Consider the following 27,656-nt stretch of genomic DNA (forward strand, 5'->3'; position numbering starts at 1 on the left):
GATCATCTTAGTCCCTCCTCATAACAGAAAATCTTTGTGCTATACTAAAAAACTTTTAACAAACACTTGGTAGTTCATGTCCTTTTTCATACAGTAATGACATTTTTTTTGCCCTTAAAGTATAAAACAGTTATATTGATTCTAAACTGGGTACAAACTGAAAGGCTGCATTTTGAGTAATTTCAAACTCAAATTCTGGATTGATTCAAAATGTTGATGTTTACCATTTACTAACTCAAATTGAAGATGAAACATTAGCTAAATTACTTTAGAAAAAGCAAGAAACAGGAAAAAAAGTACCAGCCAAATAATTCACAAATTTTGAGAATAGTTAGAATATTTTATAGGCTAGCATATGCTTCTTGGGAGAAAAGAACACTGTACTCTCTAAAAAAGTGGAAATTCTGGAAAAGGATATAAAGGGCCTGATATTCTGAATATTCGATTGCAAAGTACCAGCCTGGACTTATATGCAAAATTCAATTATCCTCATTTTGAAAAGTGTTTTTCAAAAGATTATTTTTGGTAAGAAGCATTTTGTATTTGGCTTACCGATTTAAAAAATATTTTTGAGTAATAATTAGTGTTTGACCAAATTTTTAAAAAGTACTTTAAATGTATTTTTCTCAAAAGTATTTTAGGGAGAATCTATTTTTTTCTCTTCTCAAAACTGCTTCTGCCTCTATTCAAAATCAACTTTCTTTTCCTTCTAAAATCTTGACCAAACACCTAACTTTGCTAAAATAATGCTTTTACCCTAATAGAAGCACAGACTATGAATCTCCTTTCCTGTTATTTTTATCCCTATCCCTGCTGGTGACTTTGGGGTGAGGTGTAATATTTACTTACGACTACTCTTTTTCTTTTAATTTTTTTTAAAAGCATATTTACTTACGACTAAGGTTTGAAAAAAAAGAAAAAGTTAGCCTATGCAGTTTAAAGAATACTTAAGAAATCCTAATCTAAGGTTCGTATAAAATGGGGAGAGCATAAACTGACAAACATAAGAGCTACTCCATTAATGTTCATAATTAGTCATTAATTAGACTCATTACTAAAAGAGGTAACGGCATAAAATTGAATTTGATGTCTTTCCTAAATGCAATATAGCCTTAAAGTTTTAAAGAAAATTGTTCTTCGTCTCATCGAAGTCAAACTTCGGGCCAAAACCATCACATGAATTCACGTGAAGTGTCTAGATTGTCATAACTCATAAATGAAACACCACAAAAAAGGACTTTGTCCATAAATAAAACAACAGTGTACTTATGAACCTTAATAGAATTTGGTAACTAATGTACATATTAAAATGAACAGACTCGACACAACTTTACTACTGACTTAATCTAAATAACCTAAACCTAAGAACTACAAAGTAGGCCAACACTAACTTAGTTATAGATTAGGCTAAACATGTAAACAACCTAAAAAAATGAAAACTATCTGGTAAGACCACTGCAAATAAAATCATGTGCAGCATGTATGACTAGTCATTTCAATGGGAATAAATCAACTGTAAACAAAATAATTTGAAGAATATCAAATCATGACTTTTGAAAATTATTTTAGTTGTTGAAATGTAGCATAATCATATAAATGTCCCATTTGCTTAAGTCAAACTTAGTACAACAATCTCAAGGAGAAGCCAAGAGTTCACTGAATTTCCCCTTTTCTTCATTTCTTCCGAGAAGTTAACTACGAAAAGGAAGATGTAAAACGAGAATTAAGCATACCTAACATGACTTTATTTATATATGGGCAGTTAACTAATTCTAATTTGATTTTTGTTTACCCCAAAATTAGGTAACAATTAAATTTATATGCGGTTTTAAGGATGCGTGGCTTAATTCAACACGAATAATTAAGAATAGCAGATGAATTTAATTAAAGGAAAAATAAACGATCAAACCAATCGCAATGTTATAATTAAGCTTGATTTTAGATTGAACAGCGACTTCTTCCTCGATTGGACCCTCGGTTCGAGCCTAGTCGTGAATGAAGAATAGTATAAGAGAGCAAAGTTCTTAACAGTTGCTAGAAGATAAAAATAAACTTTTATTGTCTTGAATTGCATGTTACAATATGTCAGACTAAAGAAATTTTTTTCCTTTATATAGTAGGAGAGTTTCAGTCATAGTACAAGTCTAAAAAAGGTAAAAATCTTCTTCTTAATCGACATCAAGCGAGATTCGCGCTGTGATATCTGTTTGTGGGCGATTATTGCGGCCCCCTATCTGACCTGCATAACCGTCCACCGCATCTCCCGAGGTCTAGAAGTCATATTCGGTCCAGGGTTCGTCACTTTACCGTGTCCGATGTCGGACATATCGTTCATCCTTCCCGGATCTCGACGGGTCTCTAGCCCCGATTATAATCACCCGGGTCCGTGTTCCCCTCTTCGTTCTTTCATTGGGGAATTGGGGTGGACATTGCCCTCGATTTTACCCGTACATAGATAGTCCCCTCATTTTTCGGACGGTATATTTATCAAATCGACGGGAAATGAAAAGTGAACCCCGGTTCCTTCCTTCGTACATTACGACCGAGTTGTTGGGTCAACGGAACGTCCCATAAGTCGGTGTTACCTTCAATGGGATCCTTGTCATGTCAAGATGGGACCAAGCAAAAAAATCGGCGTTAGCTTTAAGAAAATTAATAAGTTTTTCCATGAGCCCGGGGGTTAATCCTGTGCCCAGGTATACCTTTCGATCCGATAGATGCTCGATTAATATGACTTGTTCCAACTCTTCAACCGTTAATTTGGTGGCATCAGTGTCATTAGGAGCTATGAATAATCTCGGGACGCCATAATCGTCCTCCTCGTCTTCTCCTCGATCTTTCCGTTTTTCCGGTTCGATCGAGGCTGTATCAGTGATTGCTATTTAATCTCTTTCTTTTTGGTCGATCCCGTGTTCCTTGACATCAAAACCGCGGGCACCGGGATTACCTCGTCGACGGCAAACATCTCCCTTGCGGATGGCTGTACTCCGTAGACCGTTTTGACTCACCATTGTGTGGGAAATTTCAACGCCTGATGCAAGGTCGAGGGTATCGCCCTCATGTTGTGAACCCACGACCTTTCGAATAGATCATTGTACCTCATGTCCCCTTCGATCACGTAGAACTTTATTTCTTGGATTGTCCCGGCGGTGTTTACTGGTAAGGTTATCTCTCATTTCGTGGTTTCACATTCCATGTTAAATCCGTTCAATACCTAGACTGCCGATACGATTTGGTTCAGTAACCCAAACTACTCTATGACCCTTGATATGATTATGTTGGCCGAGCTACCTTAATCAATCAACATACGTTTAACTCAAGATTTATTGATAAGTACGGATATTACCAGTGCATCGCTGTGAGACTGTACGATGCCCTCGACATTTTTGTCGCTGAACAAAATGGCTCCGTCCGGAATATAATCTCGAGTGCATTTTTCCCTTATGATAGATACTTTAGTGCGTTTCATCATTGGTCCTGGGGAACATCGACCCCTCCGATTATTATGGTGATCACGTGCTGAGGTTCCTCTAGTTCGACCTGTTTGTTGGGGTCCCTATTCCTGAAGTGATTTTTGGCTCGCTCGCTTAGGAATTCTCGGAGGTACCCGTTGTTGGATAATCGGGTAACTTCTTCTCTAAACTGTCGGCAATATTCGGTCCTGTGACCATGAGTGCTGTGATACTTACAAATCAAATTAGGATCTCTCTCAGTAGGGTTGGACTAAAATAGTCAGGGCCACTTAGTCTCTTTGATGCGCCCTATGGCTGACACGATGCTGGTAGCGTCCACGTTGAAGTTGTACTCCGATAATCTTGGTGCTTCCCTACTCGCGAGCGGTCTGTCGAGCCCATTTTTGGTCATCAGACCTCGGCCACTGGGCCCTCGATCGCTTCTCTTCTTGTTCTTTGTGGGGTGACGCCAATATTCATTTCCCATTCGGTATGCGCTGTATGATTGATACCGATCTCGAACCGATCTTGGCTCATGATCAATGGCTCTCTTGGATCTATCATAGGCCCTGATGGGGTAAACAAATCCAAAAGGTGCCCCTAGTTGGTCGTCCTCGACCCTGATCTTCGACTGGTACCTATTGTGGACATCGGCCCAGGTTACCACCGAGTACTCCACAAATTGTGTTTTAGCTGTTGAGAGGCCAAAGAACTTTGGGGGTTGAGTCCCTAAGTGAATGCCTGATCTGCCCAATCATCTGCAACTGGTGGTAGGTCCATCAGTTCCATCTGGAATCTTGACACGAACTCCCTAAGCATCTCGTTATCCCTTTGTGTGACCTTGAAGAGATCTATCTGACTTTCTGGTCTCGATCTTGATGGCCCCGGCATGGGCCTTTACGAAAGCATCTGCAAGCATAGAAAACGAATAAATAGAATTTATGGGCAATTTGTGATACCATATCATTCCTTCCTTGGACAAAGTCAACCCAAACTTCTTCAATAACACTGACTCGATCTCATTGTCTTCCAAGCTGTTCCCCTTGATCGTGCATGTATAGAAGGTCGCATATTTATTTGGATCCGTGGTCCCATTGTATTTGGGGATATCGGGCTTGCGAAACCTCTTTTGGATTGGCTTTGGTGCCGCGTTCGGAGGAAAAAGGCTTCTGGATAAATTTCTTGGATTCCGGCCCCTTCAATATCGGGGGTGCTCCCTGGATCTGATCGACCCTAGAATTGTATGTTTTCACCTTTTTGTCATTAGCCTCAATCCTTTTCTCACCTAATTCCACCCGTTTCGGCAACGCTTCGAGCATTTTCATTACCTCAAGACTCACCCCGGGCTCGACTTCACCCGGTCTTTCGGTAATTTATTCATTTCTTCGGGTGCTTTCCTGGGATTGTTCTGGTTTGACCTTGTTGAGGGCGTGGTTTTGACTCTGTAGCTATGCTATTGCCACTTGTTGAGCCTGTAATATCTCGAAAATCAATCGTACGCTCACCCTATCACCTTCGCCTTTGGGCGCTTCTCGAGCTGTTGGTCGTGGTCCCCCGCGAACACTGTTTTCGGGATCAGTTGGTAAATTGATGTTTATGGCCACCTGCGAGTTGGCATTGACCGGGTCGGCAGCAGGGACACTGTTGGGATCGGCAAGAAGCACATCATTCCTGGGCAACAAATTATTATTTTCGTCGTGATTACCAGATTTAGTGTCAACGTTCAAGTGAGCAGACTGAGAGTTAGACATTTTTGGACTGACCTGAAATTAAGATTTCAAAGATCAAGCGTAAAATAGGGTGTGTTATGGGGATTCGTATAATATCACCACTATTATCCTTAGCCCATGGTGGGCGCCAAACCATTTACCCCAAAATTTGGTGAAAATTAAATTTATATGCGATTTTAAGGATGTGTGGCTTAATTCAATATGAATAATTAAGAATAGCAGATGAATTTAATTAAAGGCAAAATAAATGATCAAACCAGTCGCAATGTTATAATTAAGCTTGATCTTAGATTGAATAGTGACTTCATCCTCGATTGGACCTTCGGTTCGAGCTTACCCGATAGGCCATCTTATGATTTAGAACCTAATTTTGCGCTTTGAAGCCTTAAATACCTTATTTTAGCCTTTCTTGATTTGCATGCACAGTCCGGGTGTTTTCCGAAAAGCTTTTATGTTAAAAACTGAGAAAATATGAAAATTTTGCCTTAAAATCCATTTGAGTTGACTTCGGTCAACGTTTTGAACAAACGGATCCGGATTCATATTTTGACGGTCCCGGTGGGTCCGCATCGTGATTTGGGACTTGAGGTATGCCCGAAATTGAATTCGAAAGTCCCTAGCTTGAGTTATCGCACTTTGTTGAAATTTGAAAGTTAAAAGCTTAATGACTTTGAAATGTTTGACCAATGTTTGACTTTTTGGATATAGGTTCCGTATTTTGGTTCAGGAACCCGGTATAAGTCAAATACTATATTTATGACTTGTTTGTCAAATTTGGTGAGAAATAGAGTTGGTTTGACGTGATTCGGACGTCCGGTTGTGAAATTAGAAGTTCATGAGTTTTCTTGAAAATTTCCTTTGATTTGATGCTAAATTCGTAGTTCTAGGTGTTATTTTGGCGATTTGATCACGCGACAAGTTCGTATGATATTTTTAGACTTGTGTGCATATTTGGTTTAGAGTCCCAAGGGTTCGGGTGAGTTTCAGTTAGGCTACAGAGTGGTTTAGACTTAGAACTCAGCTGGTGTTCTGCAATTTCTGGTACTGGTCTCTGATCTCGCAATTGCGAGATCAGTGTTTGCAATTGCGAACATCCCAAATCCTACCAGGCTCGCATTTGCGAGCAAATTCTTCGCATTTGCGAATAGTACCTGGGTCAGCAAGAGTTCGCATTTGCGATCAGGAGGTCGCAATTGCGAGGAGGCTAGAGTTCGCATTTGCGAACATTTCATCGCAAATGTGATGAAAGCAGAGGTGTGCAGACTTCGCATTTGTGAGGTATTCTTCGCATTTGCGGGGGTTCGTAATTGCGAACCCCTGGTCGGAAATGCGACATCTACAACTGAACAAATATGAGTTAGATAGGATTTTTGTTCATTCTTCAAATTTTCAAAACTAGAAAAACCTAGAGGCGATTTTTCAAAGAACTCCTCTTCCCCAATCCATTGGTAAGTGATTCTAACCTATTTTCCTTCAATCTTTCATTACATTTCATAATGAAAGATTTGGGTAGAATCTAGTATTTTCATTACATTTAACCTAAAATCTAGTATTTTCATGGTGGAAATTGAGGGTTTGGGTAGAATTAAGGATTTTTATAAAATGGGGATTTAGACCTCAAATTGAGGCCGGATTCCAAAATAAATTACATAACCGGTCTCGGGGGTGAATGGGTAAACGAGGTTTTTGCCCGAATTTCAGGTTTGGACCAAGCGGCCTGAAAGTTGGCTTTTGGTGACTTTTTCAATAATGACCTAAATTGAATTCTTTGTAATCGTGGGTAGTTCCTAAGGCTTAATTTGAATCGTTTGGTTGGTAATTTGCTAGATTCTATTGATTCGGAGGCTTGTTTGAAAGACAAAGCTGTGATTGAGCTTTGAGTGGACCTTTGGAGCGAGGTAAGTCTCGTAGTTAACCTTGACTTGAGGGATTAAGACTTAATTATCTATTTGCTACATGTTTAGATGTTGGGTACAATGTATATGTGAGGTGACGAGTACTTATGCGTTGTTATCGGGTTAAAGCATGCGGGTGGAACTTGTTCTTTGTAGTTTATTGCTTACTTTGATCTTGTTATCCATGCTTAGACTAGTTACTTACTAAATTGATCGTTCTTATCGTGTTTACGGGATTTTGTGATAATTGAGTATTGATTCCAAAGTTGAGATTGGTATTGTGGAACCATTGTTGAAATAAGGCTTGTTCTTGTTGATTCTATCTCCCTGCTATTACCTGTTCATCGTTATGTGGTAAGGGAGAGTGTTAATGCACGAAGGGTGATGCCGTGCCATATTGTGAATGTTAATGCATGAAGGGTGATGTCGTGCCATATTGTGAGTGTTAATGCATGAAGGGTGATGCCGTGCCATATTGTGAGTGTTAATGCACGAAGGGTGATGTCGTGCCATGTTATGAGAGTTAATGCACGAAGGGTGAGACCGTGCCGTATCCATTGATTTACATTGTGAGGTTGAGAGTAAAAGCACGAAGGGTGATGCCGTGCAATTTTCTTCATTATGCTTAATTATTTTTACTAGTTAAAGGCATATTGACTGTTCTGGTTATCATTTCCGCTCTATTTCTCGTATCTTGTATCCCCTTTAGCATGCCCCCTCCCAATTTTACATGTTTAGTTGTTATTGTTGTTTTCTTGTACATATACTGTTATCTAAATAGGTTTATTATGTGGGTGTCTTGTCATAGCCTCGTCACTACTTCGTCGAGGTTAGGCTCGACACTTACGAGTACATGGGGTCGGTTGTACTCATACTATACTCTACCCTTCTTGTGCAGATTTTGGTACCGGCCCTAGCTTATCGCGAGACTCGACAGTCCGGACTTGCTTATCGGAGACTCAAGGTAGAGGTGCTGGCATTCGTAGACCTTGGAGTCCCTTTCTAGTTTCCTTATTTTACTGTTTCTTTTCATTTAGAACAATTGTATTTCGTTTAGACTCTGTTTGTAGAAAATCTTAGAAGCTCGTGAGTTGTGACTCCAGATCCGAATTGTATCAGATATTATGAGCTTTATGTTATTCCGCACTCGGTTTTATTTTATTTTTGTTTAATTGACTTGATCTATTGAATTGAATAATAATTGACTTAACTGTTCTCTAACGTTGGCTTGCCTAGCAAGTGAAATGTTAGGCGCCATCACGGTTCTGAAGATGGGAATTCCGGGTCGTGACATGAATAAAGAACAGTATAAGAGAGCAAAGTTCTTAACAGTAGCCGAAGATAAAAATAAGCTTTTATTGCCTTGAATTACGTGTTACAATGTATCACACTAAAGAAAAATTTCCCCTTTATAGAGTAGGAGAGTTTGATTTCTAGTACAAGTCTAAAAAAGGTAAAAATATTTGTCTCCTCGTAATTGTTGATCGATAATCAACATCGAGCGAGATTCGCGTCGTGATATCCGGTTGAGGACGAATATTGTGGCCCCTATCACTCGTTCATAATCGTCCACCGCGTCTTCAGAGGTCCAGAAGTCGTACTCGGTCCAGGGTGCATCGCTTTACCGCGTCCAATTACCCCCTTCGTTCTTTCATCGGAGAATCGGGGTGGACATTGCCCTTGATTTTACCCGTACATAATTTTCTTTCTTCTTTTGGGAGATGGGAGATGTTATCACAGATATATATTTTGACATTTTATGATAAGGGATTTGTCCACCAAATGCAAAAACCACAAGGGTTTTAAGTGCCATGTATATTGAAGTCCCCAATAAATAATTTATCTATTTACTCTCTAGCTATAGTCATAGAGATGGACACTTTTTAGTCCGAATTCTTGTTGAGAAATGTATATTTTTAGTCGCTTCCAAAAATAATAGCCGATAATATATATATATATATATTATATACTTTTTGGCTAGCGAATGTAATTATTTTCACCGATTAACCGATCAATATTGTATTTTGCCCATTTTTGTTTGTAGGAGTGCAATAGACATTGGGCCGAGAGAGTAACTAGTTGGTTATTCAAAAGGGAAACTTATAGAAATGTCCCAAATAAGTCTCAACTTACCAACCTCTAGTCATTAGTCATAGACTTATCAAAACTAGTCAAACACATATAAAATTTAAAAAACCAAATAAATAAGGTTCTTTCTCTCAAAAAATCACACGCAAAAATCTCCTTCCATATTTTAAAGCGTGATTAGCAATATTAGATGCAAGACGGAAAGAAAATTTCATGGATGAGGTAGCAAATAAGGTGATGAAATACAAAAAAATATATATATACTATATTCCAAAAATCTAAGCAAAAAGGGACCTTTTCAATGGGTATAGTTGAAATTCATTGAAAATATATAGATAAGTCAATATACAAAATTTGAGGAAGATTGGAGGTGATTTTGAGTGGTTTGGTATCAAAATTCGCAATTAAATCCAGTTCAAAAAATTCTTCTGCGACACATGTATCAAACATGTATCTCACACACAGGTATACTTGGATATACATGTGATACACAATTGATACAAATATGATACATATGTGATACACAAATAATACACAGTGTGATACACATATTATTTTTTTTCATGTTCATTTTTTACTTCGAATTTTCAATTCAAACCAGCTCAAAACTCGACCAAATCATCCCAAAACTGATATTCAATCTCCTTAAGATGTACCCAATCTATTCTAATAATACCCACTCAAAAGAAAGCAAATATTTGACCTTTTTAGCTACAAATAGCTAATTGGCTAATATTAGTAATATTTTATAAATTGGCCAATTTTTATAATGAGCTACTTATAATTGGACATAACTAGTAGTTTCCCTATTCAAAAAATGTGGATAACTAGGCCACGAAGTCTGTTCCAGCATGATAGTCAAAAGCCAGGTCCACTAAAGCAACAATCCAAGCAACAACTGCATGGGAATAAAACTGAGTTCGTTTGCTTTCGAGAAAATGATACTGTATAGTCGCTCTCAATATATATATATATATATATATATATATATATACACACACATTCTATATGTTATATACAAAAATTATACAAATTTTATACACTTTTTCGGCTATCAAATGTAAGTAATTTTTGGTGCGGGCTAAAAGTGATAATACCCATTCGTTTTCTAACACTAAGTATTGTATAGTATATTTTAATATTTTTATAAACCTCTTTTGTATGTACTTACATATTTATATCCGAGACATTATATATTTTTTGAATCACCCAGCAACCTTAACTGAACTTTAGGATTTAGATGCAGACTGAACTTCCCTTTTCCCAGTTCCAGGGTCAGTAGTCACAACACCCGAGGTCCTGTTATACTTGTGGTGATCCGAGGCACATTGCTAGATTTTGCCCTCGTGCATCGAGAAGCTCACAGCATCAGGGTTCTCATGCCATGGTCCCGACACTAGGTGCTTCACCGCCCGCTCAGCCAGCTAGAGGTAGGGGTCAGGCAACTAGAGAAGGAGGTCAGGCCATTAGAGGTGGAGGTCAGGCCGCTAGAGGTGGAGGCCATCCAGATAGGGCCCGTCCTAGAGATGTAGTCCAGAGTTGTGGTGCCCAGCCCCGATGCTATGCTTTTCCAGCCAGGCTCGGGGCTGAGTCATCTGACGCTATTATCACATGTGCTGTTTTGGTTTGCAGTAGAGATGCTTCAGTTCTATTTGATCCGGGTTCTACTTACTCCTATGTGTCATCCTTTTTTGCTTCATATTTGGTTGTGCCTCGTGATTCTTTGAGTGTTCCTGTGTATATGTCCACACCTGTGGGAGATGATATTGTTATAGACTGCGTTTATCGTTCGTGTGTGGTTACCATTAGGAGTCTTGAGACTAGCGTAGATTTTCTACTTCTCGATATGGTGGATTTCGATGTTATCTTGGGTATGGATTGGCTGTCACCTTATCATGCTATATTGGATTGTCACGCCAAGACGGTGACCTTAGTTTTGTCGGGATTTCCTCGATTAGAGTGGAGAGGGACTCCTGGCCATTCTACCAGTAGGGTTATCTCGTACATGAAGGCTCGGCGGTTGGTCGAGAGGGGGTGTCTAACTTATTTAACTTATGTCCGCGATTCTAGTGCAGAGGTTCCTTCCATGGATTCAGTACCAGTTGTCCGTGAGTTTCCAGAGGTGTTTCCTGCAGACTTGCCGGGGATGCCACCCGACAGGGATATTAAATTCTGTATTGATTTGGCTCCGGGCGCTCAGTCTATTTCTATTCTGCCATACCGTATGGCCCCACTAGAGTTGAAAGAGTTGAAGGAGCAGTTGCAAGATTTGCTTGATAAGGGCTTTATTAGACCTAGTGTCTCACCCTGGGGTGCGCCCGTGTTGTTTGTGAAGAAGAAAGATGGATCGATGAGGATGTGCATAGATTACCGGCAATTGAACAGAGTCACTATCAAGAACAAGTATCCGTTGCCGAGAATTGATGACTTATTTGACCAGCTTCAGGGTGCCAAGGTGTTTTCAAAGATCGATTTGAGGTCTGGCTACCATCAGTTGAGGATTAGGGCATCTGACGTCCCTAAGACAGCATTTTGAACTCGGTATGGGCATTATGAGTTTCTAGTGATGTCATTTGGGTTGACAAATGCCCCGGCAATATTTATGGATTTGATGAACCGAGTGTTTAAGCCCTATCTGGATTCCTTTGTGATTGTGTTTACTGATGATATCTTGATCTACTCCCGCAGTCGAGAGGAGCATGAACAACATCTTCGGATTGTACTTCAAACTCTGAGAGACAACCAGTTATATGCTAAGTTTTCAAAATGCGAGTTTTGGTTGGACTCAGTCGCCTTCTTGGGGCATGCTGTATCAGCAGAGGGCATTTAGGTGGATCCTAAGAAGATTGAGGTAGTTCAAAACTGGCCTAGGCCCACTTCATCCCCGGAGATCCGGAGTTTCTTGGGATTGGCGGGTTATTATCGTCGGTTTGTGGAAGGGTTTTCATCTATAGCAACCATATTGACCAGGTTGACCCAGAAGGGTACCCGGTTCAGATGTTCAGACGAGTGTGAGGCGAGCTTTCAGAAGCTCAAGACTGCTTTGACTATGATGCCAGTGTTGGTGTTGCCCATAGGTTCAGAATCTTATACAGTATATTGTGATGCATCTCGTATTGGACTTGGTGCGGTATTGATGCAGGATGGCAGGGTAATTGTATATGCGTCACGGCAGTTGAAGGTTCACGAGAAGAATTACCTTGTTCATTACTTAGAGCTGGCAGCCATTGTTCATGCGCTGAAGATTTGGAGGCACTATCTTTACGGCGTGTCGTAGTAGGTATTCACGGATCATCGGAACTTGCAGTATTTGTTCAAACAAAAGGAACTCAATTTGAGGAATAGGAGGTGGTTGGAGCTATTGAAGGACTATGATATCACCATCTCGTATCATACCGGGAAGGCCAATGTGGTGGCCGATGCTTTGAGTAGAAAGTCAGTGAGTAAGGGAAGCCTTGCGTACATTCCAGTCGGTGAGAGACCGCTTGCATTAGATGTTCAGGCCTTGGCCAATCTGTTCATGATTTTGGATGTTTTTGAGCCAAGTCGTGTTCTAGCTTCTACAATCGCTCGGTCTTCCTAGTTTGAGTGCATCAGAGAGCGGCAGTATGATGACCCTAATTTTCTTGTCCTTAGGGACATAGTGTGGCACGGTGATGCCAAGCAGGTTACAGTAGGAGATGATGGAGTTTTGAGGATGCAAGGTCGTGTTTGCGTGCCTAATGTGGATGGACTTCGTGAGTTATTTCTTGAGGAGGCTCACAGTTCTCGGTATTCTATTCATCTGGACACCGCCAAGATGTTTCAGGACTCGGCAGCATTATTGGTGGAGGAGAATGAAGAAGGACATAGTTGCATATGTAGCTCAGTGTCTAAATTGTCAGCAAGTAAAGTATGAGCATCAGACACCTGGTGGTTTGCTTCAGAAGTTAGAGATTCCTGAGTGGAAGTGGGAGCGTATCACTATGGATTTCATTGTTGGACTCCCACAGACTCAGAAGAAGTTCGATGCAGTTTGGGTCATTGTGGACAGGCTGACCAAGTCAGTGCACTTTATTCCTGTGGCAGTTACCTATTCTTCAGAGCGGTTGGCAGAGATTTATATCCACGAGATCCTCCGTCTTCACGGTGTGCTCCTGTCTATCATTTCTGATCGAGGTACGCAGTTCACTTCACACTTTTGGAGAGCAGTACAACATGAGTTGGGCACGCAGGTTGAGTTGAGCACATCGTTTCATCCTCAGACAGACGGACAGTCCGAGCGCACTATTCAGATATTGGAGGATATGCTCCGCGCATGTGTTATAGACTTCGAAGGATCATGGGATCAGTTCTTGCCACTTGCGGAGTTTTCTTACAATAACAGCTACCAATCAAGCACCCAGATGGCTCCCTATGAGGCATTATACGGTAGGCGGTGCCGATCGCCAGTTGGATGGTTCAAGACGGGGGAGGCTCAGTTATTGGGTACAGATTTAGTACAGGTTGCCTTAGATAAGGTCAAGATTATTCAGGATCGACTTCGCACAGCTCAGCCCGGGCAGAAGAGTTATGTCGACCGTAGAGTTCGTGACATTGCATTCATGGTCGGAGAGAGAGTATTCTCCGGGTATCACCCATGAAGGGTGTAATAAGATTCGGAAAGAAGGGCAAGTTGAACCCTAGGTATATCAAAATTTTTGAGATTCTTCAGAGAATGGGTGAGGTGGCTTACAAGCTCGCATTGCCACCCAGCTTATTAACAGTTCATTCTGTATTCCATGTGTCCATTCTCTGGAAGTATCACGGCGATCTGTCCCACGTGTTAGATTTCAGCTCTGTCTAGTTGGACAAGGATTTGACTTATGAGGAGGAGCTAGTGGCTATTCTAGCCCGGCAGGCTCGTCAATTGAGGCCGAAGAGTTATCCTTCAGTTCGAGTGCAGTGGAGAGGTCATCCCGTTGAGGAAGCTAGTTGGGAGTCCGAGTTGGACACGTGGAGTAGATATCCCTACCTTTTCACCAGCCCAGGTACCTTTCTATGTCCGTTCGAGGACGAATAATTATTTTAAAGGTGAAGAATGTGATGACTCGATAGGCCATCTTATGATTTAGAACCTAATTCTGCGCTTTGAAGCCTTAAATTCCTCATTTTAGCCTTCCTTGATTTGCGTGTGCAGTCAGAGTGTTTTTCCAAAAAGCTTTTATGTTAAAAACTGAGAAAATATGAAATATTTCCTTAAAATCTATTTGAGTTGACTTTGGTCAACGTTTTGAGCAAACGGATCCGTATTCATGTTTTGATGGTCCCGGTGGGTTCGTATCATGATTTGGGACTTGGACGTACGCCCGGAATCGAATTCGGAAGTCCCTATCTCGAGTTATCGCACTTTGTTGAAATTTGAAAGTTAAAGGCTTAATGACTTTGAAATGTTTTACCAATATTTTACTTTTTAAATATCGGGTCAAAATTTTGGATTCGGAACCCGGTATAGGTCCAATATTATATTTATGACTTGTTTGTCAAATTTGGTGAGAAACGGAGTTGGTTTGACGTGATTCGTACGTCCGGTTGTGAAATTAGAAGTTCATGAGTTTTCTTGAAAATTTTATTTGATTTGATGCTAAATTCGTAGTTCTAGGTGTTATTTTGGCGATTTGATCACGCGAGCAAGTTCGTATGATGTTTTTAGACTTGTGTGCATATTTGGTTTAGAATCCCGAGTGCTTGGGTGAGTTTCGAATAGGCTACAGAGTAGTTTAGACTTAGAACTCAGCTGGTGTTCTGCAATTTCTGGTACTGGTCTCTGATCTCGCAATCGCAATTGCGAACATCCTAAATCTTGTCACGCTCGCATTTGAGAGCAAATTCTTCACATTTGCGAAGAGTACCTGGGTCAGCAAGAGTTCGCATTTGCGATCAGGAGGTCGCAATTGCAGGGAGGCCAGAGTTCACATTTGCGAATATTTCATCGCAAATGCAATAAAAGCAGAGTTGCGCAGACTTCGCATTTGCGTGGTGTTCTTCGCATTTGCGGGGGTTCGCAATTGCGAACCACTGGTCGCAAATGCGACATCTGCAACTAAACAAATAGGAGTTAGACAGGATTTTTGTTCATTCTTCAAGTTTTCAAAGCTAGAAAACCCTAGAGGCGATTTTTCAAAGAACTCCTCTTCCCCAATCCATTGGTAAGTGATTCTAACCTATTTTCCTTCAACCTTTCATTACATTTCATAAGTTTTTAACCTAAAATCTAGTGTTTTCATGGTAGAAATTGGGGGTTTGGATAGAATTAAGGATTTTTATAAAATGGGGATTTAGACCTCAAATTGAGGCCGGATTCGAAAATAAATTACATAACCGGGATCGGGGGTGAATGGGTAAACGGGTTTTGGTCCGAATTTTGGGTTTGGACCAAGCGGGCCCGAGAGTTGACTTTTGTTGACTTTTTCAATAATGACCTAAACTGAATTCTTTGCAATCGTGGGTAGTTCCTAAGGCTTAATTTGAATTGTTTGGTTGGTAATTTGCTAGATTCTATTGGTTCGGAGGCTTGTTTGAAAGGCAAAGCTATGATTGAGCTTTGAGTAGACCTTTGGAGCCAGGTAAGTGTCGTGGTTAACATTGACTTGAGGGATTAGGACTTAATTGTCTATTTGCTACATGTTTAGATGTTGGGTACAACGTATATGTGAGGCGACGAGTAGTTATGCGTTGTTGTCGGGTTAAAGCATGCAGGTAGGACTTATTTTTTGTAGTTTATTGCTTACTTTGATCTTGTTATCCATTCTTAGACTAGTTACTTACTAAATTGACCATTCTTATCGTGTTTACAGGCTTTTGTGATAATTGAGTATTGATTCCAAAGTTGAGATTGGTATTATGGAACCATTGTTGAAATAAGGCTTGTTCTTGTTGATTCTATCTCCCTGCTCTTACCTGTTCATCGTAATGTGGTAAGGGAGAGTATTAATGCACGAAGGTTGATGCCGTGCCATATTGTGAGTGTTAATGCACGAAGGGTGATGCCGTGCCATATTGTGAGTGTTAATGCACGAAGGGTGATGCCGTGCCGTATCCATTGATTTACATTGTGAGGTTGAGATTAAAAGCACGAATGATGATGCCGTGAGATTTTCTTCATTGTGCTTCATTGTTTTTACTAGTTAAAGGCATATTGTCTGTTCTAGTTATCATTTTCATTGTATTTCTCGTATTTTGTATCCCCTTTAGCATGCCCCCTCCCAATAGTACATGTTTAGCTGTTATTGTGGTTTTCTTGTACATATACTGTTATCTGCATATGTTTATTTTGTGGGTGTCTTGTCATAGCCTCGTCACTATTTCGTCGAAATTAGGCTCGACACTTATGAGTACATGGGGTCGGTTGTACTCATACTACACTCTGCACTTCTTGTGCAGATTTTGGTATTGGCCCTAGCTGATCGCGAAACTCGGCAGTCCGGACTTGCTTATCGGAGACACAAGGTAGATTTGCTGGCCTCCGCAGACCTTAGAGTCCCTTTCTAGTTTCCTTATTTTAATGTTTTTTTCATTCAGAACATTTGTATTTCGTTCCGACTCTGTTTGTAGAAAATCTTAAAAGCTCGTGAGTTGTGACTCCAGATCCGAATTGTATCAGATATTATGATCTTTATGTTATTCCGCACTCGATTTTATTTTATTTTGGTTTAATTGACTGTATCTATTGAATTGAATAATAATTGACTTAACGGTTCTCTAACGTTGGCTTGCCTAGCAAGTGAAATATTAGGCGCCATCACGGTTCCGAAAGTGAGAATTTCGGGTCATGACATGAATGAAGATCAGTATAAGAGAGCAAAGTTCTTAACAGTAGTAGAAGATAAAAATAAGCTTTTATTTCCTTGAATTATGTGTTACAATGTATCAAACTAAAGAAAAAGTTTCCCTTTATAGAGTAGGGGAGCTTAAGTCCTAGTACAAGTCTTAAAAAGGTAAAAATATTCTTCTCCCGGTAATTGTTGATCCATAATCAACATCGAGCGAGATTCGCGTCGTGATATCCGGTTGAGAGCGAATATTGCGACCCCTATAACTCGTGCATAATCGTCCACCGCGTCTCCCGAGGTCCAGAAGTCGTACTCGGTCCAGAGTGCGTTGCTTTACCGCATCCAATTACAACTTTGTCTCGATTACAATCACTTGGGTCCGTGTTCCCCCCTCGTTCTTTCATCGGGAAATCGAGGTGGACATTGCCCCCGATTTTACCCGTACACAATTATCTTTCTTCTTTTGGGATATGGGAGATGTTATCACAGATATGTCTTTTGACATTTTATGATAAGGGATTTGTCCACCAAATGCAAAAACCACAAGGGTTTTAAGTGGGAAGTCCCCAATAAATAATTTATCTGTTTACACTCTAGCTATAGTCATAGAGATGGACACTTTTTAGTCCGAATTCTTGTTGAGAAATGTATATTTTTAGTCACTTCCAAAAATAATAGCCGATAATATATATATATATATATATATATATATATATATATATATATATATATATATATATATATATATATATATATATATATTGTATATACTTTTTGACTAGCGAATGTAATTATTCTGACCGACTAACCGACCAATATTGTATTTTGCCCATTTCTGTTTGTAGGAGTGCAGTAGACATTGGGCCAAGAGAGTAACTAGTTGGTTATTCAAAAGGAAAACTTACAGAAATGTCCCAAATAAGTCTCAACTTACCAACCTCTAGTCATTAGTCATAGACTTACCAAAACTAGTCAAAAACATATAAAATTTAAAAAACCAAATAAATAAGGTTCTTTCTCTCAAAACATTACACGCAAAAATCTCCTTGCATATTTTAAAGCGTGATTAGCAACATTAGATGCAAGACGGAAAGAAAATTTCATGGATGAGGTAGCAAATATGGTGATGAAATACAAAAAAAAAATATATACTATATTCCAAAAATCTAAGCAAAAAGGGGACCTTTTCAATGGGTATAGTTGAAATTCATTGAAAATATATAGATAAGTCAATATACAAAATTTGAGGAAGATTGGAGGTGAATTTGAGTGGTTTGGTATCAAAATTCGTAATTAAATCGAGTTCAAAAAATTCTTCTGCGATACATGTAACAAACATGTATCTCACACACAGGTATACTTGGATATACATGTGATACACAATTGATACAAATATGATACATATGTGATACACAAATGATACACATATTATTTTTTTTCATGTTCATTTTTTACTTCGAATTTTCAATTCAAACCAGCTCAAAACTCGACCAAATCATCCCAAAACTGATATTCAAGCTCCTTAAGATGTACCCAATCTATTCTAATAATACCCACTCAAAAGAAAGCAAATATTTGACCTTTTTAGCTACAAATAGCTAATTGGCTAATATTAGTAATATTTTATAAATTGGCCAATTTTTATAATGAGATACTTATAATTGGACATAGCTAGTAGTTTCCCTATTCAAAAAATATGGATAACTGGGCCACGAAGTCTGTTCCAGCATTATTGTCAAAAGCCGGGTCCACTAAAGCAACAATCCAAGCAACAACTGCATGGGAATAAAACCGAGTTCGTTTGCTTTCGGGAAAATGATATTGTATAGCCGCTCTCAAAATAATAAACGATATATATATTCTATATGTTATATACAAAAATTATACAAATTTTATACACTTTTTCGGCTACCAAATATAAATAGTTTCTGGTGCTGGCTAAAAGTGATAATACCCCTTCGTTTTCTAACACTAAGTATTGTACAGTATATTTTAATAATTTTATAAACCTCTTTTGTATGTACTTACATATTTTATATCCGAGACATTATATATTTTTTGAATCACCCAGCAACCTTAGCTCAACTTTAGGATTTAGATTCGGACTGAACTTCCCTTTTGCCTATTTATTTAATTTTATGACTTGCTTAATTTCGTGAGAAGACCAAAGTGGCTCAACACAGCAAAGAGTTGAATTTGAATTTTGAAAACCAATAGAAAGTGTCACGCATTTTGGAACAATAAACCTTAGTGACAGATATGAAATTTAAATTTAAGGTATTTAACCTCTAGGTTCTCACCATTGAATTCATTGTACTTTCAAAACTTATGGGTACAAAATACAATACCAAGTTGTTAAATTTTTTACTATTTATTTATTAATCTATGTATGTTTGTTTCATGTCGAAAATATCAGATTCAGATGAATCCATTCGAGAAGACTCCATCAAACAATATATATGAGTTAATCATTGGATCACTTTCATGAGACATGGATAGATCATTGTAAGCTTTAAAGAGAGCAAAATATCATGCATATAAGATAACAATTTACGCTCGCAAATCCTATTGACTAATAATATAACAAAACACTTTTGGAACCTCACTAAATAATAGCAATGGTCATGTGCACATCATTGATAGACCGCTTGCTAGCAATATCTTGGCCTAAAAATGTAATATTTTTCAACAAATCGGTTGATTAGGGTAAAATAGTATTCTTTAGGAACCGTACATGAGCCTTTTGATGCATACGGTTCAAAAAATTGTGAATCAATATATTAAAGTCTTTCTAACTTCTATAAGAAAGGAACTGAAGTATACACATGTGATGTGTGGCTATAATTCTATATTTTAGTACATTATTTTTTGCCTTGTATTTTTTATGCTTTAATGATAAACTTCACTTTATTTGCGCGTAATGGAGTCTATTCTATATGTAGATGAATTGAATATGAAAGTAGAGCAAAAGGAATAATTAAAGTCTAAAGCGTGCTCAAAAACAGTTGAAAAGAAGAAAGAAAGAAGTGAGCAACGGATAAATGAGAAGGCTGGCGAAGCAAGCTTAATAGCTCGCATGGGAGCTGGCTGGGCGAGGCTTTTAGATCGCGTGGGAGTAGGCTAGGCGAGGCAGGAGGCGAGGTCCACCTCGCGTTAAGGCTGGCGACGCCAGGTCTGACGCGAGGTCATGCTAGAGTGAAGCCTCGCGAGGCGAGGTCCGAGGCGCGCACACTCCGAACTTTGAAGGCTTATTTCGTCTCCTGGTTTGACTAGGAATTGGCCTATGTCGTTTAGATTTTTTCCTACACATATAAATAGACCTAAAAATGCCACTTTGGACGAGTTTTGGCAACCGGAGGCAAGGATAGCTCGTGAAACAACCGTTGGGAGTTAGAGTCATTGATTTCTACATCCTTTCATCTTTACTTTGTAATTTAATTATGCAAAACATCTGGGATATTGTTACTATGAGTATGAGTAGCTAATCTTGGGTTTTGATAGAACCTATTGGAGGATGATTTTCCTGTTATGTTAATATATATTTGCCATAGTATTTTCTCTATTTATTCAACTATATTATTATTATTGTTGATTGAAGGGCCCTCAATCAACTGTGCCTATTTAGTATGTATTACTCGGGAGAGAATGCATATTTAGGTAATTGTTGAACAACATCACTCCTAACGTATATGACGGATCAATACGAAAGGTTTAAAGGTAGGATTAGGGATAACGAAACCTTGGTTCGATCTGAGTGAGCCATACTTAATGCCAACTAGCATAATTCGGGAGAATATTTCTAGTAAATTGTGGTAATTACTCGGGAGAGAGTTACGAAAGTAGAGTGCTCATGATCGATAGAGAAGACTTAGGAAAATTTATAGAAAATATAGCGGAAAGGATTCCGACAATAGGGGAAATAACAACCTTAGATCATCCCACAACTTGTCTACAAACCGTTAGTAGTTAGTTATTAATTGTTGCATTTTCATTACGTAATAATTAGTTAGTAAACATCCAAATTGTTACTTAAATATTTATGAAGATTGATTGCGTGAGTTCGTGCGAGGCTAGTAGCTATGTTTGATACGTTAATTCCCTGTGGGATTCGACTCCGGACTTATTATCCGGAATATATTTACAACGACCGCTTAGTCCCTTTTATAAGGCATAGTTGGGCGTGATCAAATTTTGGCGCCGTTATCGGGGACTTAACAATGTTATTAATTGCAGCTAAAAGAATTGCTAGAATTCTTAGTGTAGTCAATTTTCTTCATGTTAAACCAAATACATTGAAATTCTAACATTTGTAGTCTTGGGTGCTACATGTGCATGCCTAAAAACTCCTCAAGAACTGGTGAATTGTTTGAAGCATTATCAGATCCTGAGAAAGTTTTCAAGGCACTGAATCGTGCAAACAAGAAGGGAAAACAACAACAAAACTTAACAGAACAAATCAAACCAGACATGGATGATGGAGTAGAAATTCCAAACAACAGAAACAATGAGAATGACCCAAACAATCAGGGTGTGTTGCCTCTTGTACCAGAAGCAACATTATATGATTGGGCACAACCCACCGCCGACAATCTGGCAACCGCAATTGCAGTCCCTCAGATACAAGCAGAATCATTTCAAATCACAAACAACATGCTACATTTGTTGCAGAACAAGGGACTGTTCTTAGGGTCATACATTGAAGATCCTCAGCAACATCTGAAGAATTTTCTGTCGATATGTGTCACGCAAATGTAACCTAATGTGATACCGGAAGCAATAAAGTTGTTGTTGTTCTCATTCTCGGTGACAGAAGAAGCTCAGACTTGGCTTAATTCACTCCCCATTAACTCCATCACTACTTGGGAGGAATTAGTCAAGCAAGTTTTGAATAAGTTCTACCCACCCAATAAGACTACCAAACAAATTGATGATATATTGAGCTTCAGGCAGAAACCAACAGAAACACTACAAGAAACGTGGGAGAGGTTCAAGGGTATACTGGTTAAATATCCTTATCATGGCATTCCAGATCAGATGTTGGGGTAGAGGTTTTACATGGGACTGGCAGACGGCTTAAAGGCCAATGTTGATGCTTCAGCAGGTGGAGCATTTTTGAGCAAACCATTCAGAGAATGCATGATCCTACTTGATAAGATGGCCCAAAACTCAAGATGGATGACAAGAGACTCTATGATCACTCCTGTAGCTCACTCAATGGCTTTGGACCCAAACAACTCCATAGCTGAAAATATGGCCACTCTAATGACGCAAATTAATATCCTCACCAAAAAGATCGATGAATCAGGCCAGAAGCAGCAGGTACACATAGTTGGCACAACTAATGGGGGATTATGTACACCATGCATTAACCAACCTTATTTATGCTCGTGAAGTGCGGAAGGTGACAACCAGCACTACTAGGAAGATATGAACAATGTGGCCAATTGTGGGGGACAGAGGCAAGGTGGTCAGAATTAGGGGCAGCAAAATCAACATTATAAGCCAGCACAACAGCAGTACAATAACAAAAAAATCAACATTATAAGCCAGCACAACAGCAGTACAATAACAACAACAATCATGGAGCTATGCGACCATGGGGTCAAGTAGTGCCTTACCAAAGGCAACATGGTTACAACCAGCAAAATCAGCAGCTGGATTATCAACAGCCTCAACAACAATAGATTATAAGACAAGATGATGGGTTTACTGAACTTAAGGGAATGCTGTACAGCAGCAATAGAATGCTGCAACAACTGATTGGGTCCACTGGAAAAATGCAAGAGAGAGTAGACTCCCATGAATCAGCGACAAAGGGTATTGAGATTCAATTAGGACAGATTTCTATGGCTCTAAACAATCATCCCCAAGGGACGTTACCTGCAGACACACAAGTCAATCCAAAATATCAGGGCCCGAAACAACTTATTGCAGTGAGTCTACGAAATGGTAGAGACCTAGATTTGGAGCAAGAGATTGTTCGCAAAAACTGACCTACTGAAACACTTGTGCCAGTACCCATTGAGATAGATGATTCAACAGGGTTAACTGAGGTGACGGTACAACATGCACAAGAGAGCACAAGCAAAGGAAAAGAGGTTGCGAAGGAGACTGAGGTAGCACAAGAAACGATAGTAGAAGTAGTGCCTGATCAAGATAAAACTCAAATCACAGGACAGAAGTGACCTCCATCACCATTCCCGTAGAGATTGGCCAAATATAAAAAGGACGAGCAACATGAAGATGTTGAAACAAATACAGGTGAACATTCCACTTATTGATGCGTTGCGGGAGATGCCTGGGTATGCCAAAATGATGAAAGATTTAATGTCTCGCAAAATCAACTTCCAAGACCTGTCCACTGTTACATTGACAGACTGATAGTGTAGTCATGACGAGACCCATAGCTGAGAAGTTGTTAGACCCAGAGAGTTTCACAATCCCATGCACGATAGGCAATTATGCTTTTGCTAAAGCATTGGGTGATTTGGGGGCAAGCATAAACTTGATTCCCTTGGCTATCTACAAAAAGTTAGGCATTGGAAGAGCTAGACCCATGTCCATGTTACTACAGCTAGCTGACCGGACAGTGAAGAGGCCCTCTAGTATCCTTGATGATGTATTAGTATAGGTTGGGAAGTTTGTGTTCCCAACAGATTTTGTCATTCTAGACTGCTGGGTTGACGAAGAGATTCCCATAATTTTGGGAAGACCATTCTTGACCACTAAGAGAGCTTTAATTGATTGTGAAACTGGAGAGCTATAAATGAGACTAAATGATGAAGAAATAATATTCAACGTGCAGAAATATATGCGACGACCAAGTAAATTTGCTAACTGCTCTCTAATAGAAGTCGTGGATATAATTTTGGAGGAGGAAGATGAGACCTTGAATGCTAAAGACCCTCTAGCAGCCTGTCTCATGAACTTAGATGAAGTAAATGGAAAGGATTTGGCGGACTGGGTGCTGGCTCTTGAAGGCCAAGGGTTTTGGAAAAGAGAGCTCGAATTTGAGCCTTTGCACTTAGAAGAAAGAAAAATTCCTCCAGCTAAGCCATCGATAGAAGAGCCACCAAAGTTGGAAATAAAGCCGCTACCACCTCACCTCAAGTATGATTTCTTGGAACCTAACTCAACTTTACCTATTATTATCTCATCTGGTTTGTTAGATGTGCAGAAAGAACAGCTTTTGCAGGTATTGAGTGAGTTCAAAACTGCAATTAGTTGGACCATTACAGACATTAAGGGTATCAGCCCAGCCTTCTATATGCATAAGATTCTACTGGAAGATGGCCACAAACCTTCCAGAGAACATCAAAGAAGGCTGAACCCCAACATGAAGGAAGTTGTGAAAAAGGAGGTGATAACGTGGTTAGATGCGGGGATCATTTTCCCCATCTTCGACAGCAACTGGATCAGCCCAGTCCAATGTGTGCCTAAGAAAGGTGGGTTGACTGTAGTACAAAACGAGAACAACGAGTTGATATCAACAAGAACAACCACGGGATGATGAATTTGTATGGACTATAGAAGATTGAACAAGTCCACCCGAAAAGACCACTTTCCCTTGCCGTTCATTGATCAAATGCTAGATAGACTAGCCGGGAGGTCCCACTTTTACTTTTTGGATGGATACTCGGGTTATAATCAGATCTCCATTGCTCCAGAATATAGAGAGAAAATGTTATTCACCTGTCCATATGGCGTCTACGCTTTCCGAAGAATGCCGTTCGGCCTATGCAATGCACCCGCCATATTCCAAAGGTGCATGATGGCCATCTTCACAGATATGGTAGAGGACATAATGAAGGTCTTTATGGATGATTTCTCAGTGATGGGAGACTCATTCGATGATTGCCTAAAGAATTTGAAAAGAGTACTGAAAAGATGTGTGGAGACTAATCTGGTGCTCAACTGGGAAAAGTGCCATTTCATTGTACATCAAGGTATAGTTTTGGGGCACCTAGTGTTGAGTAAGGGCATTGAGGTAGATCGTGCAAAGGTTGATGTGATAGAAAAGCTTCCACCACCCACTTCCGTCAAAGCAATAAGAAGTTTCCTTGGCCATGCCAGGTTCTATAGACGGTTTATAAATGATTTTTCCAAAATTGCTAACCCCTTGTGTAAATTGCTTGAAAAATATTACCTTTTTGTGTTTTCTGATGATTGCAGGGTCGCTTTTGAGGAATTGAAGAGGAGGATGGTGACAATACCTATCATAGTTGCACCTGACTGGGAGCAACCATTTGAGTTGATGTGTGATGCAAACGACTATGCTATGGGAGCAGTGCTTGGGCAACGCAAAGGCAAAGTCATGCATCCAATATATTACTCAAGTAGAACTTTGAGTTGTGCCCAACTAAATTACACAGTGACTGAGAAGGAGATGCTAGCAGTGGTGTTCGCATTTGACAAATTCAGGTCATACCTGATAGGCTCGAAGGTAATTGTTTATACTAACTATGCTGCTCTCAGGTACCTAATTGATAAGAAGGAGTCAAAGCCGCGCATGATTCGATGGGTGCTACTGCTGCAAGAATTTGACTTGGAAATCCGTGACCGAAAGGGAACGGAGAACCAAGTGGCTGATCACTTATCTAGGCTGGAAGGAGCCGAAAAGAAGGTTGAGGTGGAAGAGATTGTGGAGACTTTCCCAGATGAACAACTACTATCCACGAGTCTTGAGGTAGCGCCATGGTATGCAGACATTACAAACTACCTGGCAAGCGGTATTGTTCCCTATGACCTTTCCTCTGTTCAAAAGAAAAAGTTCTTTCGTGACTGTCACATATATTATTGGGATGAGCCTTATCTGTTCAGGATTTGTGTTAATAACATGATCCAGAGATCTATTCCCGAGATAGACCAATCTTCTTTTTTTGCAGGCTTGTCACGTGTCACCATATGGTGGCCATTTCGGGGGAGTAAGGACATCTGCGAAAGTGCTGGAGTCGGGCTTCTACTAGCCGACATTGTTCAAATATGCACACTTATGGGTGAAGGGTTGTGATGAATGCCAACGAACCAAGAATATTTCCCACCGACATGAGATGCCTCTGAACCCAATTCAGGAGGTATACGTGTTTGATGTATAGGGAATCGATTTCATGGGGCCTTTCGTCAGCTCATATGGCAACAAGTACATACTCGTAGCTGTGGATTACGTGTCAAAATGGGTGGAGGCTGCATCGCTCCCTATACATGATGCAAAAGGGGTAATTGGTTTTTTGAGAAAGAATATATTCACCCGATTTGGCATTCCAGGGGCAATAATCAGTGACGGAGGCACTCACTTCTGTAATCGAGTCTTTGCAAAGTTGTTAGAAAAGTATGATGTACGCCACAAGGTTGCCATCCCATATCATCCACAAACGAGTGGGCAAGTGGAAGTTTCGAACAGAGAGATAAAGAGCATTTTGACAAAGACTGTGAATGCTACAAGAACGGATTGGGCGAGAAAGTTAGATGATGCACTCTGGGCCTATCGTACCGCTTTCAAAACTCCAATTGGCATGTCGCCGTATAAATTGGTGTTTGGGAAGGCGTGTTACTTACCAGTGAAGTTTTAGCATAGAGCTTTATGGGAATTGAGGCAGCTGAATCTCGATATAGAAGATGCGGGTACAAGTAGAGTCACAGAGTTGCATGAGCTTGATGAGTTTCGCTACCACGCTTTTGAGAGCACAAGACTATACAAGGAGAGAATGAAGATGATGCATGATAAAAATATTCTTGAGCGGAGTTTTAAACCCGGAGATATGGTATTGCTATACAATTCAAGATTGAGGTTATTTCCTTGCAAATTAAGGTCAAGATGGTCAGGACCATTTCGTGTGGTAGAGATTCACACCACTGGTGCCGCAGAGACTGCTGCGGAAAATGACTCTCGCATGTTTAGAGTCAATGGGCACAAGTTAAAATATTATTTGGGCATGGATGATACAAAAGTAGTGTCGGTGACTCATCTGCTCGAGCCACCAAGGTTGAGCGAGCCTTAAGTACAATTACCTGCGTCGTTCCGCGATGTTAAATCAGGAACTTCATGGGAGGCAACCCATTGTACTGTTGTATTCGTCATGCCGCGATGTTAACTAAGGCACTCGTTGGGAGGAAACCCAATTCATAGTTGATTTTTAGTGTAGTTAGAATTTTCCTTTCGTTTTTAGGTACTAACAAGTTGCAGGTGATTTTGGGCAAGTCGAGCAGGACATTAATCGTCGCCTGAAGGAAACCTGGCGGGGGAGCTCGCCTCGCGAAGGTTAAGTAGAGGTGTAGCTGGCGAAATAGCTCACCTCGCATGGGCTTGGGCGAGTTACAGCTCGTGTTACATCTGGCATCGCAAGGGATAAGGCCTGATGGACCAAGCGACATACCTCACGCCGGAAGCCCCCAGGATCGCGGTGGATCTCGCCTCGCGAGGGGTACAACAATGTGTATCTGGCGTTTGAGCTCGCCTCGCGAGGGGTAAGTCAAAGCAGCGAGCTCGCATCGCCAGGTAAGTGAAAAACTTGGTTTTATTTTAATCCCCATTCCTTTATTTCTTTTAACCCCCTCCCTTAAAACCTAACCTAAATCCCAAAACCTTATTACACACACACGCTCAAAACTTCACTGCCCAAAGATTCACTGCTCACACACTCACGCAAGAAGAACACTACAAAGCCCCCTCCCTCACAAACCCATTGAAGACAAGAAATCTTC

At 40.0% G+C, this 27,656-nt stretch overlaps 1 protein-coding gene and 1 non-coding gene across 2 annotated transcripts; one reads left to right on the forward strand and one right to left on the reverse strand.

The window, feature by feature from the left end:
• Window positions 1-21,872: 21,872 nt before the first annotated feature.
• LOC117273456 (small nucleolar RNA R71) lies at window positions 21,873-21,979 on the reverse strand. The gene has a single exon (XR_004503456.1). It is a non-coding gene; the product is annotated as a small nucleolar RNA R71 (small nucleolar RNA).
• A 4,083-nt stretch (window positions 21,980-26,062) lies between these two features.
• On the forward strand, window positions 26,063-26,524 carry LOC138898087 (uncharacterized). The gene has a single exon (XM_070184122.1). The coding sequence runs from the start codon at window positions 26,063-26,065 to the stop codon at window positions 26,522-26,524; it is 462 nt and encodes a 153-aa protein (XP_070040223.1).
• The last annotated feature ends 1,132 nt before the right edge of the window (window positions 26,525-27,656 follow it).

The sequence above is a fragment of the Nicotiana tomentosiformis genome, chromosome 8, assembly GCF_000390325.3.
Source record: "Nicotiana tomentosiformis chromosome 8, ASM39032v3, whole genome shotgun sequence".
In the NCBI taxonomy this organism is placed as follows: domain Eukaryota; kingdom Viridiplantae; phylum Streptophyta; class Magnoliopsida; order Solanales; family Solanaceae; genus Nicotiana; species Nicotiana tomentosiformis.